The following is a 20393-nucleotide window of genomic DNA, read 5'->3' as shown; positions in this document are numbered from 1 at the left end:
TGAGAATTGAGATTGTTGTAAGTTTGAGAAAAGGCACATCAAGTAAATGTGGATGCACAGCTGTGGCACACTTACTAAATAATACTATGACTGTAATGGTTTCATGTTTTTAGTCCAATCAGAACTTAAGTCTTGTCCTGAATTATAAGTTCAACATTTTTCCTTGTAGGTATGTTTGACTTTTGGGAATTTTATGGCACAAACTCATATAAATTCATAAATCTGTGTTTCCAGGAACAAAATAAAAGGCCTAATTTTTGTGCAGTTTTGATTAAAAAAATCAGCAGGAAGCAGAGAAATATATGAAGGTTTCTATTTGATTTCACTCCACTGACATGAAAGTATGTTTTTGTTTTAAGCACCACTTTTTTTTATTGAGTGGTATTCCCCTTTACCCGCATTCACTCTACAGGGCCTCTATGATGCCAAGCATTATAACAGCAGTGCAGAACCAAACCACCTTTGACCTTTAAGATGAGACGTAACAGGAAAATAACAAAGAAACAGAAGAAAATCCAGAGTGATGCCTCGCCTAGATTCAAAAGAAAACCTGACGAGAATACTGACGGTAAACATGACGTGACTCAAGTTCTCATCCGAGAAGTCCATTAGGCTGGAGGGCTATTATTTTCGGATGTTTTGATACTTTTTATACTGTGAAAATGTGTCTTTACTTTGTTTTTTGCAGAGCAGAAAGTTAGTGACAGACGGCATGCAGAGCTATGGATTTTCAAACATTCCTTGGAGACAGAGCTCGTCTTGAGGCAGACATAATCTCACTGGTTGAATGAATCCTCAGTGGGTGAAGCTTGGTAACTTTTCGAAGTTAAAAAAAAAAAAAGTATACTAAAATTAGAATGCTTTCAGATTTAGGAGATAACTGCTACCTCTGCAACAGCTCCGCCTTTGAGAAATGTTTGAATAAGTGAGACCCCATCAGGGGGGAGTGATGCATTCACTGACAGATGCTTAAATGGGAGGAGATGTGAGGAATTTGTTGGATGAGAGCAGCGCAGTGCTATGGAGTGGATGTTTGGTACCCACCTGCAAGGACCGCACCAGTCCGTTTGTTGGTTGAGGCCGAAGCGAGCCCGGCATTTCTTAGGAGAGCCCGGGTCTGAGCACAATGCACAGCATGCACAAAACAAGGAGGAGGAAAAGCAAAAAATAGAGAGGAGCAGAAGAAGACGAAGAAGAAGGAGTAGAAGAAAAAGAAGAGGGGTTAGAGAGCGAGGAGAAAAGAGAGGAGAGGTAAACAAAGGAGGAAAGAGACACAAGAGTTTGTCAAGGCAGGAGAAAGCACCAACAGGGCTGTCCGTTCAGAGAAAGCCATCAGGTCAAACTGTTAGTAGCCGGTTACAGCATAGCAAAACATCATCAACCGCCGGAATAACCACCCAACACACACACAGTCAGACATCCTGGAAACAGACAGTTAATAGAGACTCAGCCGGGCTGTGACACTCTGTTAGTACAGGATTTTAAAAGGTCTTCACTTTCCGGAAAAGACTGTGGGAAATCCAGAAATACACGTCGCTGCATATCTTTCTGAGGCAGAAGTTGGGTCTGATGTTAGAAAAACATTGAAATCCATGCTTGGGAACGGTTTCAAGTTTTTCCAATTTTGATGCTACCTGCTCATGCCAATTACTATCATGCACACATACAACAACTGACCTACCAGGGTCATGTCGAGGACTACTTCTCTGTATTTTTTTTACATTGCTATAGATAAGAGACGGGAAATATGTCTTGATTGTCTGCCTTAATATGACAAAGGAAAGGGGAAACTGTCATGATGTCTGACACACAAAACTCAAACAGCAAAGATCAGGAGATAACGTTTTGTCCACAATGTTTATAATTCAGGTTACATGGAAAGGAGAGTGGGTGGGTGGTTTTGACGTTAGAGACACATCCTGCCTCAAAGACACCGAGATGTCGTGCTTACGCAGCGCCAACGCAAGTTCAAGCTCAACTGAATTCTCTCAAATACTAGAGAGTCGACACTGGGCATTTGTTTTCTTATGCTCAGACAAAAAAAGATGTTTTCAGATGATTTACCTGTATTGGAGTCCTGCAGCTTCTCCCTTTTTCTCCTCTTTTTCTTGCCCTGTGGGAGAAAAAAAACAAAACAAAATCCCCCCAATGAATTACTTATTTTGTCTGATGTGGCCTCCATACATTATTTCTGGATGCCTCTTTTGCTTTCTTGATAAGCTTAATATGTTTGTTTATTATCCTCAAGTGCAATCCCCCTTTGAGAGTGACAGTGAGTGTTTATAATGGAACATAGTCCCAAACTGTATTTTTTTTTAAATCAACAGCACAATAATAATAATAATAATAAAAAAGAGTTTTCTCATGTGACATAAAAAAAAGCAAAGTTAAAAGCAGCAACCAGCAACCAGGTCAGGCAACCATCTTTAATGGTCTACAAAAGCGAGGAAAAAGCAAGAGAGATAAAGACAAACGTTATCACTAATGTCATCATACGCTCGATTCATGCAAAACCTGACGTGGCGTAAAAAGGGGGATCTGACACACTCCAAGAAAACCTGCCTTGAAAAAAAAAAACGCTCTTAAAAGATCATCCAGTAACTGTCTTTTCATAATTGCACTCGCGTTTCGTTATCTCCAGGCTGACTATAATGTGCGACTGTTGAGGTAAACATCAGAGTTGTTCATACAGATCCGGGGATGGTGAAGTGAGGCCTCATATTTGGGTGAGATGAAGGATGTGGGTACAGAGATCTACTGCCTACGCTTCGTTGTCTGCCCTCCTCGGCTCGTTGTTAGCACTGTCTATGCGGTTACAACAACAACTCCTCTTGCAACTGCACCTTTTTTTCTGAAAGCTTTGTGTCTGTGGGCGTACGTGAGTGTGTGTGTGTGTGTGTGTGTGTATGTATGCGGGTACTATATGTAGGCTTTTTTAGGACTCGGAGGAGAAACCCTCCACAACTGCGGGGGCGGAATGTGGAACTTCACTTCTTGTTTTGCTAGTAGGTCCATTTTTTTAATTTTTTTTTATATAACTTCAGGAGCGGAGGTGTGGAGAGTGATGAGGACTCAAAAAGGGGGGGGGGGGGTCTTGAAAAATGAAACAGACAATATTTGAAGCACAGCCAAGAAGCCCTAATACATTTGGTCTTAGCAGACGCTGGTACTACGATAAATCATGGAGAGTTGTGATGTTTGGAAAGAGGTCAAACTTAGACATACAGTCCAAAGTTACCTGCCCAGTGCCCCTAAAGTTAAACATTGTAAAGACGAGCTGTCAGTAAGCCACCATGTGTGGATGATGTTTACATACACGAGTTATGAACAATCATCCACCGTGTTATGCCTTGTTGAGCTGCTTAGAAGATGCTCAAAGCTCCATGCACACGGCATCTCCTACACCTATGATCACATTTAACCACAGCTCGGGTTTATAACACATTCAGAACATCATGAGGACTCTACTAGTTTGGACTTTTATTTTGAAAGTATCTACTCATTAACCTTGACTTTGCCTAATGCAGCGAATGAAATGAGATGAAAAACTAAATGGAGGATGACATTAGCACTAAGTCGGCAAGCACGTTTGTGACATGAAGCGCTCGTTCGGATGTTAAAAACGTGTTATAAACCACAGCCAAAAGTAAAGTGTCACCATAACTGTCATGCCTGCCCCGTCTACAGAGTTCAGCTCAGTCAGATGTAGCGAAACAAAGACAGCAGAGAGAAGCGTAAACAGGTTACCGCTCTGACTGAAAAGCAGCTTCTGTCACAACCGAAGCCTTTTAAATCACCTGATTATGACACATTTCCCCTCGTCATTTTTATATTGTAATTATCAGAAAAACAAACTCCTAAATGTGTCAAAAGGTTGTGTGTCTGTAGAACCGTACTGTGTCGTTGTCTGGCTACACTTAACACAAATAAAGATGCTGTGTTTTAAAAGGGATGCCCATTAAAAAATAAATAAAACTAAAGCAGCAAGGCAGCGAGGCCAGCCATGCGGCCCTGCTCTCGGTTAGTTGAGCAAAACGGGTCGATTTATACCTCTGTGTGATTCAGTGTTTGAAAGTTTAAACTAGTCATAACCATGGCAACGTGCAAGACTTGGGTGAAATGGATTTCGGAACCAATCAGATCTGCTTTTGCAGCTGCTGTTACTCATGTGTCGTTTTTTTGCGTGGCTGACGTGTGTGAGTCATTAAGATTTTTTTGGAAGGTGCATGCAAACTTTGCACAAGAATACCCACAACCCCTTTCATGCAGCTCTTCACATACTCATTTTTCCCCCTCCCCACCACAGAGGCATAAATCCACCATAAGACGTGTCCCTACCCAATCAGCTTTACTCTTTTCCCCTGCGACCCCGCTAAGGCCCGCCTCCTGCAAGAGTTCAACAGCAAACTGACAAGTCAGAGGCACACAGCAGCCCAGATACAGCACATCCCCCAAAACATTAGACTAAAAACACATGCACCACACAGGTTTTGACTTTCTCCTAGATTCTGGGAGACCTATTCAATTATTTCATGCCATAAAAGTTATGTTTTATGACTTCTGACTGACAGGGTCTGGGAGCCAATAATCATGCAGGTTGTTGAGACAGTAGCCAGTAAGGGAAGTAAGTTGTGTAATTTTTTTTTTTTTTTCAGCTCTGATGTGAGAACTATAAAATATGATCAAACCCAGTTTACCCAGTTCATTCTGGTTTATTTATCCCATTCTGTCCCATCTTGGTTTCATTTACAGGGAGTCAAACCAGAGAGAAAAGAAGTCAACAAATGTTGTCAAATGCAGAGTTATGCTTCTAGGAGCTGCTTAATCGCAGCATTTGGTGTGTCGCTTCTAATATCATAAATACTGCATAATATAGTAAGTTGTCAAAGTTCAAATTAGCTCTTCTTATTCTAATTATGAAGGAAAATCATTGGTGCTTATTTTCATAAAAAGAAACAACAACAACTAAGTACAACTTCCTGTGTTTATAATCTAATATCCTAACATTGATATAATGATTACAACAGTGCACCTTTTTAGTAAGTAAGTAAGTAAGTAAGTAAGTAAGTAAGTAAGTAATATAATAATATAAAGTAAAAACACTATACAAAGTCTTTAAGAAATGCTAGCTTAATATTGTAACCGTAGCAACTAAATGACTTCTTTACTCTAGAAATGATTCCCACGACAGCCCAGGTATAAAAAAATCATCACGTTTCCACAATTTTCCATAAACAAAGTGAGAGAGCCTCCTTGACTTAACATTTTTACATCACCCTGGTTACGGATCAGCTTTTTAAAAATCAGCTCAAAGTTGTCAACGTATCATGTTTTTTTTGTTTTGTTTTTTTCTCCAGTCAGAAGGGAGGAGGAGAAAAAAAAAGGAGGAGTAAGAAGGGAAGTCCTTACATAGTTGTCCCTGGCAGACCAGGTCGGGTAGAGCTGCATGTGGAGTTGTCTCTCTTTCCTGGCCAACTCGTAGTACTTGGCCTGTTCCTCCCGGGTCAGTGCATGCCACTGGAAACACACACACACACACACACACACACACATACAAACACACACACACCGAAATAAAAACAATCATGAGAGAAAGTGTTAGAGACAATAGAAAATAATTTTTAAAAAAGTGAAAATCACAATCATGGAAAGTCGATCTGCATCAGGTGGGTGTGATGGTATAAACGTACTATGATGTCTTATCATTCTTCAGCATCCCAGTACTACCAGTCTGTGAGGGGAGTTCATATTACCACACTCCTCTCATGTTCCTCATGTGTGAAATTACAGACTGACCTGGAAGCGGGATTAGTCTGCGTTTACTTGTGTGTGTGTGTGTGTGTGTGTGTGTGTGTCTGTTTGGCTCGGTTGTTGAATGTGTGCCCATCCCTCACCCTTCGCCCCAGAATCTGGTTGATGGCGGCGCTCTCCTTTAATGTGCACTCAGCGATGACCTTTGCCCTCATCTCCTTCATGTAGAGCATGAAGGCGTTCAGAGGTTTCTTGATGACCGGCTTCTTGGGCTCCTTCTCCCGCTTGACGTCTTGCGGTTTCCTGATGAGGTGGAGAGAGGAAGAGGAGGGAGAGTTGGGAGGAAGGAAGAGGACGGGGGAAGAAAATGTGAGCGAAGATGAAGAGTCTGCTTTTTCCTCTTTCACTTTATAGGTTATAGGAAACAATATACAATATAAATATATATTTTTTTTAAACATTTTGGAAAATACATATTCACTCCGTTTTAAAAACCAAGGATTTGTTGATATGATTGATACCGTGCTCTTGTCTGTATGTTAAATATGGAGCTTCAGCAAGAAGACAGTTAGCTTAGCTTAGCACAAAGACTGGAAACAGGGGGAAACAGCTAGCCTACCAGCTCCTCTAAATCTTACTAGCTCACATGTTACCTCCGTTTCCAGCCTTTATGCTAAGCTATGCTAATGAACAGATACAAAAGCAGTAACAAAGTTTTTTTTTAAACTTATAAGCATATCTAATGTATCCCAGAACTAGACAAATAAAAAAAAATACAAATATTTGAGTACCTTTGAGTGTATTAGCATGAAAATAGTCAAGTAAACAAACATATTAAACACAAGTTTCAAATTACAGTCAAACCATACAAGGAAAAAATGATATAATATAGTGACATAAACACAGTATAAACTAGTACAAAACACACAAACTAAAAAGTTTAAAAGGAGAAGAGAAGAGGAGTGTGGTGAGTGTGACAGGAAGAAAATAAGAACCAATAATGAAGTGAGACTGGCATTAAAATGCGTGCAATACTTACACATACATGCTCCTGTCATACTGTTCGTGATCCTGTTTGCCTGTAGGTGGCACTATGGCTGGGTGGGGGATCCCTGTAGGATGCATGCCTGAAGGGCTCAGCATCAGAGAGTGAGGGAACCTGGTGGAGGGGGTAAGAAAACAGGTGGAGAATGACAAAGAGTCAAAGAGTCATTTTTAGAGAAATGCATTGTGTCAGGGGACGGAGAGGACAGCGAGCGTCAAAGCAAGAGCGAGAGTTTAAGTAAGCAGTGAGCCTGAAAGCGTAAAAAGCCTCTACATTGATCATTTGAGCTCTTTTCCCCACTGACAGAGAACAGATCTGTGTATTCCTCAAGCTGTCTGCAATGGTTGAAAATTAAATTTATAATCCAAATAGTAAGTAAACACAGAAATCCTGCCTGTGTGAACAAAAAGTTAAAAAATACACAACTGGTGGCTGGTGTTAATGTTGAACACGGCACTTAAGATGTGTGATTTGGTTCTTTAGGTTTATTCAGAGGAGATGTAAGCATCCATCACCACTAGAGGGCATCATAGCATTACTGAAGAGGAGGTGAGGCGACGAGGAGAATACTCCGTCACATCTTGTTGTGTTGTGTTAAGTCTGAATTCACTTCGAAAAAAAATCTTCATCGTCAACTTAATTTAAAGTCTTAAAGAAGACAGATCAATTTTTTTTAATACAAGACCAATATTTTTCATGACAAAGCATGTTTCATGTCTCAGCACCTTTGCAGACTGTGGAGGTAGAAAGCGGGGGAAATAGAGCCTGACTGACAATGAAGCAGCAATGAAGCGTCAGCTGCTGGCAAAAAAATATTAAGACTGTTTGTTTGAACGTGCAGCTCATAGGTGGGGTCTGCTGCACTTGATAGATTCAGGTATTAGCAACAGAAGTACATAATTCATCATGCATGAATAAAGACCTGATATCGGACATGCAGATCATATAATTGATGATCATGAGACTGTTTTCTCGTTTTGGATTCTTAAATCTCTATTTCTATTATTATTTGATGTGATTTTCTTTCAATGAGACAGTCACTGTGGAAATACCCACCCATTGTGGCATGTAAACAAACTATATGAAGGCTTGGTTGACCTTTGGTTGCTGGGTGACTAAGGCCTTGTGTGTATGAGACCCAGCAGATGACCCGCCAAAGCGCTGCAGCAAAAAAGCATCTTACAATCTGTGTGTGTGTGTGTGTGTGCAGAGCTATTTAACAGCGGTTCAGGATCAAATGTGTCAAATTAGACAGCTTAAGCAAGTACACACACACACACACACACACACACACACACACACACACAAAACACCTAGCTGGACAATATGAAAACACTGTAGATCTCTCAAACTCACAGCAGGGTCACATGGTTCACACTTGTGTTTTTCGTGTTCCTATGCGTCCTTGAAACATAAATGCCTGCTGCTTTTTTAAAATTGAGTTTTATGAGTGAGGGTCAGGGATCAGGAACACACACAAAAATGAAACAGAACAGAGACAAAGGTGTGCTATAGCGAGGGAAAAGCTGTTAATGTCCTGACTGTATTTCAAGGTGCAGAAGCACAGAAGAGCAGCTTTTTTTTTTTTTTTTGTATTCTGCTGCAGCGGCTAGCTCGGCTCGGCTTGGCTCAGTTTGCCTCAACTCGGCTCGTTTTTTTGGCGAAACCCCTCGTCCCGTTTACAGCACGCTGGCTCCAATAGGACTTTTACAGCAGACGCCCAATGAAAGCTGACACAGAAGCTGAACACGAGTTTGCCATGAAAGGCGAATGGAAAACTCCTGCTCAGGCCTTTTGAATGTGCTATAAACAGGAGTCAATGATGCAGAGCGTTGTTGTTGTTTTTTTTGCTTTTACTTTTTTGGCTCAGTCTGGCTTGATCCGACCAGCCAGCTATGATACCTGGAGTAGGAGGAGGCGCTGGAGAGGTTGGAGGAGTAGGGCTGCCTGAATCCACAGGGGGACAGGCCAGGATAGACTGGCTGGCTCTGCCTGCCACGGCACAGCACAGGGGAGAGACGGCAACAAGTTGGTGCCTTTTAGCTTTGCAGGTAAACGTTTGTTGATCCCCATGGGGATGTTTAGCCCTCATGGTCAATTTAATTCCACTATAATCTTAATTTAAATGCAATTTCATCCTTAAATTCAGTCAAAATCAGATACACACATAAATTAAACAACACACTATGACACATCAGCATTGCTTTGGGGAATTTAAACTGGCATATTGCACCATTTATTATCCTTCTTTGCATTTGGAAAACGTCAACAAACATGGATGATTTCCTGAATAACTCTTTATTTTTTCATATATATATAGGCAAGAGTGTTTTATGTACATGTGTATGTATGTTTGCTATGGTTTGTAACATGCAAATAAATAACTACGTGAAATGAATTGCAGCACCAGCAAATTAGAAAAAGTCTAATCCGTCAATAAAGTGAAATCTCATGCTTTAACGCTTCTTTGGTCTTTCTTCACATCTATAGAAGAATCTGCTGTAGAAGCCCCGTTGAGGCTGTGATGCACGACGATCCCCTGCCGAGATTCTGGATCAGCACTGTTGACAGCTGTGTGTCAATACTTGGCTTACTGGGAGCAGAAACACACACACACATACACACACACCATGGGAGGTCTAGAGTGGGGATGGGGAGCCTTTGATATGTATAAAACCACACTTCTACCTCCTGAGAGTCAATGCAACCCCCCCGCCTTTCTCTTCATCTGACTCATCCTTATGTTTCAACGTATGCAAACACTCCAATCCACATCTAGTATTTAAATCACCTTTACAACCACACACACACACACACTTTCACGTCTCATCTCGTCCTCCTCTCCTCCACTGAATCCAGTCTGTAGCTGCGGGAGGCAGCGCTGCACAAACAGTAAAGCCCAGCAGCAGAGGCCCTACGGCTGGGAAGAGATCCAGGGATCACTGTGCTCAGCTCCTTGAGAGACCATTCATGCTGTAACAGTCCTGTTTTACACACAACACAGGTCAAATGTTGTTTAGATAAAGGCAGTTTAACACCAGCCCTCATATATACACCATCATGCAGGTCGCACAAATTCATATTCTTACAAACACCAGCTCCTGTGACGCCAAAACACCTCCCATGTGACAGGCATGGCTGGACAGAGGTATGCTGGGAATGACATGAGGCCTCATGCTCTATTGTGCTAGCGCCTCGAGCGATCATCTTTGTTACACTTTGACTAAGTGACAACAAAATAATTACTTCGCTAGCAAACCGATGGCTTCGGTAAAAAGGTACGGAGTGGAAATGTCGGCGCGAATAGCTTTCATGCTTTGTCTCCAACACTAACAGCTTGTTCTGACACCGAACGAGACCTGCGGCTGCTCTCCTGCTCTTTGGGTGTATTGGTAAAGAAAGCTCATTTTTTTACTGCTATCAAATCAAAGAGTGACCATAAATTGTGAATTTTTAGTCACACCCGACCTTCAAACTCCCACGTCGTTGTAATTTCAGTTTCTCAATGATGGAGGACGAAGCAAACAAGGTATTTCTGCAAACAAAGGCCGATGTCCTTTACTCTCTAATTACTACAGTCATTTGCGTGGTGATGTGTAACCTTTTACTAGAATTGTCTATTCTAATTGCCAAGCTGTAAAAATGCAACTTTAACTGCTAGTGTTACTATACTGCAGTGTTATTGGTCAACTCTGCAGGGCTAAGAGGAGGCTGTGCTTTCCAAGTCTCACTCTGCTTTAGTTGGTAGAAGTTAAAGAGGCTTTAGAACATTCCCTCCAGCTCTCGTTTCACACTGTATTCAATAACGCAACATGTCTTTTTGTGCTCCTGCCATAGCAGTCGCCACTGTACAGCTGCATTCTTACAAACAACAAAACACATCTGCAATAATTCCTGACCCCCCTCCTGAAGCAAACAACCGACCAAGCAAGCCAAAGGGGGGACATGTGGAGGTGGTCATGGAGGGACAAGGAGAAAAAAACCAAACTAATAGTCAAGACAAGAAAAAACAGTCTGACATTTAACCACTCATTCTCCATGTTCTCCAATCCTCCTCCGTCAACAAAGACGCACACTACAAGAGGCCAAAACAAAGAAGATAATCTGGGTTAAAGGAGATTAGCTGTTAATAATAAATCCATAGTGAAATGTCTGAAAAAGATAAAGTGTCTATAAATCACAGATTTGAGAAATGTCTGGGGGGGGGGGTGGAGGGGGGCAGACAGCTCGTCCTACACAAACATGAAAAACAGACACACATGTGAGTGAATGCGCACACAAAGTTTTAAGCTTCCATTTAAAATCTCCGTGACATTTGATGTAAGCCTTTAACTGTTCCTGCAGGGGATTTTGTCCAGGCACAGATACTGTAGGTTGTAATAAATGGATTTGTGTTGATCCATAAATCAATTGAAGTCTGACATTATAAGTTCACAATCAACCAGCATGACACCGCGAGCTCACAATCGACTCGGCATTGATGGAAACTCGAAAATGAAACAACTGAATATGGAACAGATGTGACCGTTGCAGGCCGCCGCTGCTTCTTCCCCATGAGGAACAATTGGGAAAATGAAGACACATGCTAAGAGGAATTATACCACTGTAAACCAAACACAATGCAGTGGGATTAAGGCCAAAACATGCTAATTTTTATGTTTATTTTTGGGATTTTTTTGCTGGTTTATTTAAGGCCAGAATATACCTGAGCCTGCCAATAAAACATACTTGGGACTAGATAGACTTTTAGTATTTGTTAGACTGTTAGCACTGAAGTTATTACTCCACACTGACATTTCATTTAAAGTTTGCAGTTGTGCACATTCCTGTTGTTTTGACCAGAGGCCACAGACTGATGTAAGAGCCCTAAACATAGAGGATCAAAGGAGGTGGTTTCCATGCCAACACGGCCTTGGGTTAGCTGCTCTGACACCAGGTGAGACAGTGATGTATGTAACATTGACCTGGGTCAGAGTGTGTGTACGTGAATGTGTGTATGTATGCGATGCTGTGGGAGGATGATGATGGTATTTGGGAAGGTCGAAGAAGTGTCGTTTGGGAAAATGAATGTTTGAGGGTTATGGGTTATATGAGCTACAGATTAATGGTGCAAATGATGTTATAATTAGACCAAAACAGCAGAGGGATGTTTGTAGGGCTGGGACTGAGGGTTATTTTTTTTATTACTGATAAAATTGATTAAATGTTTGGTCTCATGTTGGAAAATAATAATAAAAAAAGAAAAGATCATCAAATTTCCCAAAATGCAAGCTGACATTGTTTGGACAGTTCAAAACACAAAAGGTACTCAGTTTACTGTGATGGAAAACAAAGAAAAACAATTCACCTCTGAGAAGCTGGAACAAGTGATTTCTTGGTTGAAAAAAAATGAATACTATCCACTACTTTGCTATCCTTACAGAGATAAGAAGTTGAGTATTATCAGTTATCAGCTAATACATTTTTTAAATCCAACATTAAGCAGAGATGTGACGCGAGATTGCAAACAATGAAGTGATGCAGTGAGTTGATGGAGACTGCATATCTTAATGTTTCGTGAATTTCAGAATATTACAGCTCTTCAGTTCTTGTCCTCATTTTTGCAGCATCAGTTTACGACCGCATCTAACTGATTATTTTCATCTTTGATTGATATGATGATTATTTTTCTTGATTAACCCACAAATTGTCTTCTTTTGTTTGCTTAACAGGTCAAAATTAAAAAAGAAACAAATCAGTTCAGTGTCACAAAATCTTATCAGAAAAGAATCTTAAAAAGAGAATCTTAACATTTGGTACATGTTTTGGTATTTTAGTTGTGGAATAATTTCCTATTAACTGTTTAACAGACAGTTTCTGCTATATGTCAGTTCTCATTATGTAACAGAGAAACCTGATGTGTTCCTTTAACTTTAGGGGAATATTCTGAGCTATAACGAGGTCATCGTGAGTACACAAAGGACTGAGTGAGTCACAGCGTGTACAGATATGTGTTTAGGTGTGTGTGTGTGTGTGTGTGTGTGTGTGTGTGTGAAACTCACCAGCCCATGGAGGGAGGGATCTGGCCGACGCCGCCTGGAGGGAGGGAGTAGTACCCTGAGAGGTCCTGGGACTGGTGCCTGTGAACCCCTGGAGGATGGACACACACACACACACACACACACACACACACACACACACACACACACACACACACACACATACATTAACATCAGTGTAATCACTCTATTATCTCTTTTATTTTGTCGACATCACAAGTACACACACACTTACACATAAATGTTGCAATCTTTTTGTCTTTTAAACACACACACACACATGCACACAGGTGAGGTCAGCAGCTCTTGGCCATTGCTCCAGGCATGATGGGCTATTAGTGCTATTAGTAGTCTGGGAACCCGGTATTAGGCACAAAGATGCCCTTAACACACACTTCTGTTCCCATCCTGTCACAGTATGTGCATGTGATGATAGTGTGTGTGTGTGAGAGGGACCCTCCACTGGGAGATGATGTCGCCAGTTGGTTTCACTGGTTTATACTAGACAAAGTTACTGGCTGTGGTAAAAGTTCCCACATTTCAAAAACACACACAGACACGGGTAGACACACACACCCAAACATGCACACAAACAAACCATCTCGCATACTTCATCTCTACTTTTAGCAAAAATGTTTTCCAACAAAAGAAACACAGACAGCTCGACTCGGTGCCCTCACACAGTAAATATCCAGTCTCTCTCTGTCTCCCTCTTTGTGCCCTTCAAAGGAAGTCATTTGTCAACAGGCAGCACCTAGCACTTAGCGCGGCCCGGCTGCTAACCTGTGTTTGCAGCAGTGGAATGCTCTAGATGACTGTAATTTGGCCGCGGCTCCGGGCCTGTTTCAGGACCCCGAGCCACTATAAATCTGGACGACAGGAATGTGACTGAGTCAGTCGACCTGTCTCACCACTCCGATCCGTCCTCCTCTCCCTCCCTCTGTCTGTCTGTCCCGCCACGCCTTTCCACTGTCCAGACCCTCCAACTTCTCGTTTCCGTCCTTCTCACCTCTATTTTACCTTTTACCTCTCTTTTGTTTCCTCGGTCCTCCCTCCTCCATTACAACTCTTTTCCTTCCCTTCTTCCATCCTTCCCTTTCGGCCGTTCCCAGAGTTCATCCATCCCCCTATCTCTTTCACATTCATTCTTGCCTTCTCCTCTGCCTCCCCTGGTTTATTTCTCCACCATACAACACATACATGTAAACAAGATAAAAAAAGATGTTCTGTTCTGTCAACACAACTATTAGTCATCTACATCTATATGTAATAATGTGACAAATAAACGTCAGTCAAAACAATTACGCGTTAGAAAGCTTAAATATGAATGAATCAAATTTGTTTACAACAAGACAGTCATGGTTTCCCAGCCAGATATTCAAAGTGTCTTACACAGTACATTACTCCATAGACATCGTGACAAATGGTTTAAAGAGGAAGAGGGGACTTCTCTGGTTCTCTGATCCCAGGTGTTACATGTTCCAATCACAGGTCTGCGAGTCTCACGGATACGTAATGGAGGAAGTTTCTCAGGAGCTTGTGTCGAACTCGAGACATATAAACATAAAAGTTCAACATATAGAGGTAAGGTTATCAGGGAAAATTCCACTTGCTGTAAACACAGGGTTTACCCTAAGGCGGTGTTCAGACTGCACAGGACTGCGTGACAAAACACGGAATCCTCGTTTACATCCATAAGACACACATGCAGAACCGACAACCAACAAAAAAACCCAACAACTTTTGGCTCAACTTTGTGCTACATGATCTGGAGAAGTCCATCAATCAAAGTGCAACATTTTGCGTCAGTATAGTTCAAGTGAGCCATTTATTTTTTGCCACAGACTCACAGTAGACAGTAGCTAGACTGCTTTTATGGTTTGCATGGACATGAAACGTCCCTGTTTAAATCATCAAAAGATTAACAACTGTGTTGGAAAATATCTGGTACTTATGATTACAAAGGTAGCAATGACTCCCAAGGTGCACTTCAGCAAGAAACACCCAATTACCAAGCTTGAAATTATTCACACGCACTGCTAACGGTGGGCGGAAGGTAAAAATTGTTCTGTTGTGAAAACTGAAAACACAATCGAATATTTGAATTATGTCAATTTTGAGAGAATTCAGCATTTGTTCTCCAGTTTAATGATGAAGAGTTTAATTATAATAAATAATGAAGCTATACAGAATAGGGGAAAACATAAAACTCCAGGTAGAAGTGTGTTACCTTTGCGCTTTACTTTGCAAGCACTGAAACAGAAAATCTTTGCCGCCATGCCTCAGAGGTGAAGTACAAACAGCAGTGCAGTATCTTTGCATGTGGTCTTTTTTCACAGATAGCTTGCTCAAGTGCACTGACATCAGCCATTTTGTTGTTTTGCCAGAGGCCTATCGTCAGTCTGAATGTGCCCTGAGGCTAGTATAGATTTTTCTGTCCATGTTAAAATTGTACAGGATAAAAGTCAACTGTTAAATTAACTTAACAGATTAAACTGTTTATGATAGATAGTTAAAAATACTGATAAATAAAAGCATCAAAAACAATAAATGTTGATACTGCACTTGGTGATTAAAGTGTTGGCTTAACATCCTCTTTCCAAATCAACCATGTTCCCTGAAATGACTGTACATGAAAACCATAAACACAATGTACAAAAGTTTTATTTTGACTGTTAATCAAATAATAAGTCACACTTGAACGCGATGGAAACATGATGCTGGTTTCTGTAAGTCACGTTTTTGCTATCAGCCCTGTTTTTGTTGTTGGGAAACCTGAAGGGGAAAATTGGCAGCAGTAATGGGGCAGTTTTCTTTGGAATGCCCCTTTTAAAAGCACCCGTCTAATGACAACTACAGCAACTATCTCACGGTCTCCATGTCAGCGTCTCGGGAAACACTTAAAAGGGAAACCATTTGAGTCAAACCAAGCTCTGCGTGAGCTCGGTATCAGAACGCGTGCTGTTGAGCTGAGTGTCGAGGAGCTGAAAATAGTATTTCTGCACTGATGATGTGCTGCGGTGGTTATAACCACTGAGAGTGCAAGTGCTACAGCATCTGAGCCTTTAAATGACTTGACAACCAGCCTGTGTGGTGTACATAAAAGAGCTCAAGACCAGAAGAAACTTTGTAGTGTTTTGTTACAGTAAGGGCAGTAATGAGTGCTGACAAATCTTACAGTACAGGAACAGTCACTTTTGTTAAGTCCAAACATCAAAAGTCACAGTAAAAGTAAAAGTTGGGTCTCATTATTCATCACATTTCATTTCCAATACACAGCTTCTCTTTTTCTCATGTTGTTTTTAATCAGAGTGACTCACACTCTCGTCACTGAAATGTAAACGAAAATCACAACATGGGAACATATAGCCAGTCAGGATAGAAGTTTTCACTTGTGCTCTCCAAGTTCACTCGTTTTTTTTTTAATTTGTATGTTTTTGTGCTTTGTTTTAGTCTGTAGATTTCACCTTTGGAGGGAAATCAGGTGACTGAAACGAAATCAAATGTGTAAATGTAAAATGTTAATTCAATAATTTAATATATTTGTGATTGAATTAAGAGCTATGTTGAGCTTAGAAATGAACCCCCTGAATTGAAAACTGAAACTTCATTTTTTTAAACTAAACAAAAGAAAGATTTGGGTTGTAAATAAAAAATAGAAATAATAAAAAATAAAATAAAAGAATATAGTTAAATAAAAGAAATAATTTCCAAAAATTGGTATTGTAGGTTTGAACAAACATTACTCAAACAGGAATAAAAAGTGTATTCGTTGGAAACTATTTTCGGCGGTTTTAACGGTAACACATTTTGTGCTCTTGGGAGTATTTATAGCGGCAGGAATTTGTATGTGTGTTTGTTAGTTTATTTTGGGTCACAGTGTGTGTTTATGGAAATGAAGGAACACGTTGCCCACTGCAGTAGTGTTGCTCACCGAGCAGTTTTTGTACAACATTGGAGCCGTACAGCACAGGGGAATAAGAAATATCAAGCTTTACGCAGACGATACTTGTTAGCAGGATCAATTTGATTTTGGTTTTGTTGACAAGAATACATAAAACACAGCCTTATTCATCAGCCTTAATCTTTATCATCATTAAGTAACTCTTAAAATACTCAGCACTCCACACTTAAATATTCAAAAATGTAATGGCAAATCAAGGTCCCGTCCAGGTGACTGAAACATGCGTTATGCAATTCACACTCTTTCTGCAGCACACTAAAAGTAATACCTCAAGCCCACATGCCCACTATACGGCAAGAGTTAATCCGTGTCAATCTTGCACATTAAAGTGAAAGAGAGAGCAGACACGTTTCACTTCTTCTTTTTCTTTCTGTATTTTACGCTCCATTGTCCGAGCGAACAGTCATATCTGACAAACAGTCAAAGTGACGGTGGTGGATCGACTACGATCAACTACTTCTGAAACACATGCTTAATGTGGTGTTATGGTCGACTGAAGACACGACTGAACTGACTGGACTGACCAGCTGGGTCACACAATGTCAAACACCACAGCCTTTTAGAGTAATGAGTAATCATTTCTTAACCACAATTATCCAAATCCTAAACTAAAAAAACTAAAAAATGAAACCTGGTTTGACAAATTAAAAGATATCATAAAGTGTTTCCTAAACATACATAAGATTTTGGTGAGGTAAAAATCTGAATTATGAGAATAAGTAAAAACAGAAATATTTTAAAATGATCTGTTCTCTGAGAGCATTTTTAAAAAGATCCTTCATTCCACTTTTTTCATTCTTGTGGCCTGCTCTGTCACACATAACTGTGATATTAAAGTGAGCTTTTACTTTGCTGTGATCTAACTAGCGTTCTTGTATGAGAACACAAAAACGGGAGTATAAACAGACACAGGCTCTCTTGTTACCACGGAAACTGGCATCCCTGCATCCTAGTCACTGTGTGTCTCTTATTTTAAGTCTCCTGCAGTATCATGGGGTGATGATGGGGGCTTAGGTGTGACAAAGTCTGTACATCCTGTGTCATGTTTGGAAACTGCACTGCCGCTAAATTTAGAACGGGGATTAGGAAAATCTGTATTTTACCAAAATGTTGTTTCTGATACCCCAAAGAGGTAAAAATGGTCTGACATAGATTCCTCTACACTTCAATGGCCAATTTTAAGTGGATGAATATGTTTTATGCCTGGTAAATCAAACACAACAAGCTAAGAGACAGGTGTTACAATATATAAGGGGAAATTAAAGGGAAAATGAAAGCCGAAATATGACTAGGGAACAATGAAAATTAATAATAAACTGTGCAGTGAGAATTTAGTGAGAGCTGCGAGCTCAATGTACAACAAAGATGGTTAAAGAGGTTTCAACTTTGAGCAGAAAAGACTTTCACTGTTAATATTGCATGAATATTATAGCAACCTACAATGAGCTGTTATCAGAATAAAATCCTATTGGCTGTCACCAACGTGATGACATAAAAAGCAGGAAGGACAACATGATGCCATTGAATGCGAGAGAGTAACTGGAGTTAAATGATTTATACTGGTGGTCAAGCTTGGGATTTCACACATCACTGGTGATGTAGAAAGAAGGACAAGGCCACAAAAAAGATTCAAGAACAAAGAAAAATGCTAAGCACATGTCTGATTTTCCCTTTAGCCTTTACATGCATGTGATGCATGAGTGGTATAATTATAGGCCTGGAGAGTGAGGGAAACTGGCAGAGCACAGAAATGACAAGAGATTAAATGATTATAAGAAATCTATAAAAGGTGAACCCCGAGGAAATGCATAACTATAATTTGAAAACTGTTAACAGACAGTGAACAATCAAAAGATCTATTTAAAACATGATACTTATAACAGTTATAACCGCGCAAAATCAGAAAATAATGGATCCTTAGCAAGGGAAAAAGTTTTTGATCAGGAAGCACTGCGGCAATAACTGTTTTATATAATAAAATGTTTTATTGAGATGTATCTGAAATGCCAGTGACTTCAAATTTGATTTTGTTTTTTAAAGAACAGAAACCCCAAATGATGCTACGCTGCTGGATAAGAACTAATGGCAGATATGACAGTAGCAAAGGCAGAAAAATCGAACAAAAAGAAAACCTGAATTCAACACCGACTACAAATGATGAAGATTAGGAGTGATTAGGTGGTGACAGCACTGAGAGAGGCTTGACAAAGATAGGTACTACTAAATTTATTTCATGCAGTTTTTATATTGGCTGATATAAACCTGCATGGATTTACGGTTCCTATGCATATACTCATCTTCAAATTGTGATAAAAAAAATTACATACTGAAACCACATACACTGAATGCACTGGCTGGAAAATGTGTGTCGGAAAAATGAAACTCTGAAACTGTACGAACAGTTCAGTCTGATCGCGATTGTCTGACTGAAAGTGAATAAAACATTTGAATGGATTTGGAAATGTTTCCATTAGAAAGCCCAAAAGTAGATTTGCATTACTAAAGACAAATAAAGGTGACTCATATTACTGTCGGAAAAACTTCAGAGAAAGCATGAATCAGGATGATTCAGCTGAGTGTAGGTGCCTGTGCCTGTTCTCTTTGTCCCTGCAGATTACCGAATGCTCTCTCTAGGACTCTCTCTGCTGGACCAGTAGCATCAAAACCATGAAAAATATAAGGGGTTGTGAGATGATTATTGGATTATATATTTATTTTTATAAGGGGTTGTGAGATGATTATTGGATTATATATTTATTTTCCTCATTTATCTTGATTTTTTTTGTCTTTTCTTGTGAATTCAGGAATCATTTCACTTTTCACACAACTCCATAGTTTATACAAATTAGTTGGTTGGTTGAACTGAACATCAGCTTTCCAGTTGTGGCACTCAGGAGTTGATACTTCAGGTAAAAGAAGTGCCTCCAAAGAGCTCCCCATACTTTAGCTTTAATCCACTAATTTCCTGTCAACGGGTATAAAGCTTTATTGATCGTTGTTGACCTCAGCGATGCGGGAGAAGAGTTTGAAGACAGAGGAGTAGATAGGTGTGCCGAAAAATGACATCACTGATGAGGTAACCCCTGCCTGTGACGAGCTGACGAATGACATTATGAATGAGGTATGGTTGTGTCTGAGTGTGAGTGTCTGTGTGTGCGTGCACTGCGTGATGTTCCTGAGTGGAAAAGCAGTCAGAAATCAGGCAAGATGATGTGAGAAAGGTTATGTGCAGCAGCCAGGTGTTAGCTGTGTGTGTGTGTGTGTGTGTGTGTGTGTGTGTGTGTGTGTGTAAGGGGGTTAGAAGCAGGTGGCTCAGTCTGTCATTAAGGGCTGAGTCACTGTGGTAGCGTCTCACACACACACACACACACACACACACACACACACACACACACAAAGACAGATGAGGAGAGTGTTTTTGTAGCATAAAGGGGCTTTCCAGACAGAGCAGGCAAAAGATTGCCTGAGGTCAGACTCCGATATCTAATCAGGGCCTAGAAAAGACTTTTGTTCAACTCTTTTTCACTGGAAAAAAAAACAAAACAACAAAAGTGTCATTTCTTTTATTGTCATCATCACTGTCAAAATCCTCAAT

At 40.4% G+C, this 20393-nt stretch overlaps 1 protein-coding gene across 11 annotated transcripts in view; it reads right to left on the bottom strand.

Moving 5' to 3' along the window:
* The window catches only part of tcf7 (transcription factor 7), a 69418-nt gene that overhangs the window by 4624 nt on the left and 44401 nt on the right, over positions 1–20393 (bottom strand). For 2 of the 11 annotated variants that reach the window (XM_027273346.1, XM_019264563.2), the window contains exons 5-12: positions 12838–12925; positions 8654–8788; positions 6791–6910; positions 5895–6054; positions 5410–5517; positions 4339–4386; positions 2065–2113; positions 1045–1117 (exon numbers count right to left, since the gene is read on the bottom strand). In XM_027273346.1, the coding sequence (XP_027129147.1) occupies positions 1045–1117; positions 2065–2113; positions 4339–4386; positions 5410–5517; positions 5895–6054; positions 6791–6910; positions 8654–8788; positions 12838–12925 (781 nt within the window). The remainder of the gene's footprint in view (positions 1–1044; positions 1118–2064; positions 2114–4338; positions 4387–5409; positions 5518–5894; positions 6055–6790; positions 6911–8653; positions 8789–12837; positions 12926–20393) is intronic. The other 9 variants (XM_019264564.2, XM_019264567.2, XM_019264559.2 and 6 more) reach the window with 8 other exon arrangements.

Source organism: Larimichthys crocea, chromosome XXII (assembly GCF_000972845.2).
Source record: "Larimichthys crocea isolate SSNF chromosome XXII, L_crocea_2.0, whole genome shotgun sequence".
NCBI classification, from domain to species: Eukaryota; Metazoa; Chordata; class Actinopteri; family Sciaenidae; genus Larimichthys; species Larimichthys crocea.
This window is presented reverse-complemented; position numbering and strand designations above follow the sequence as displayed.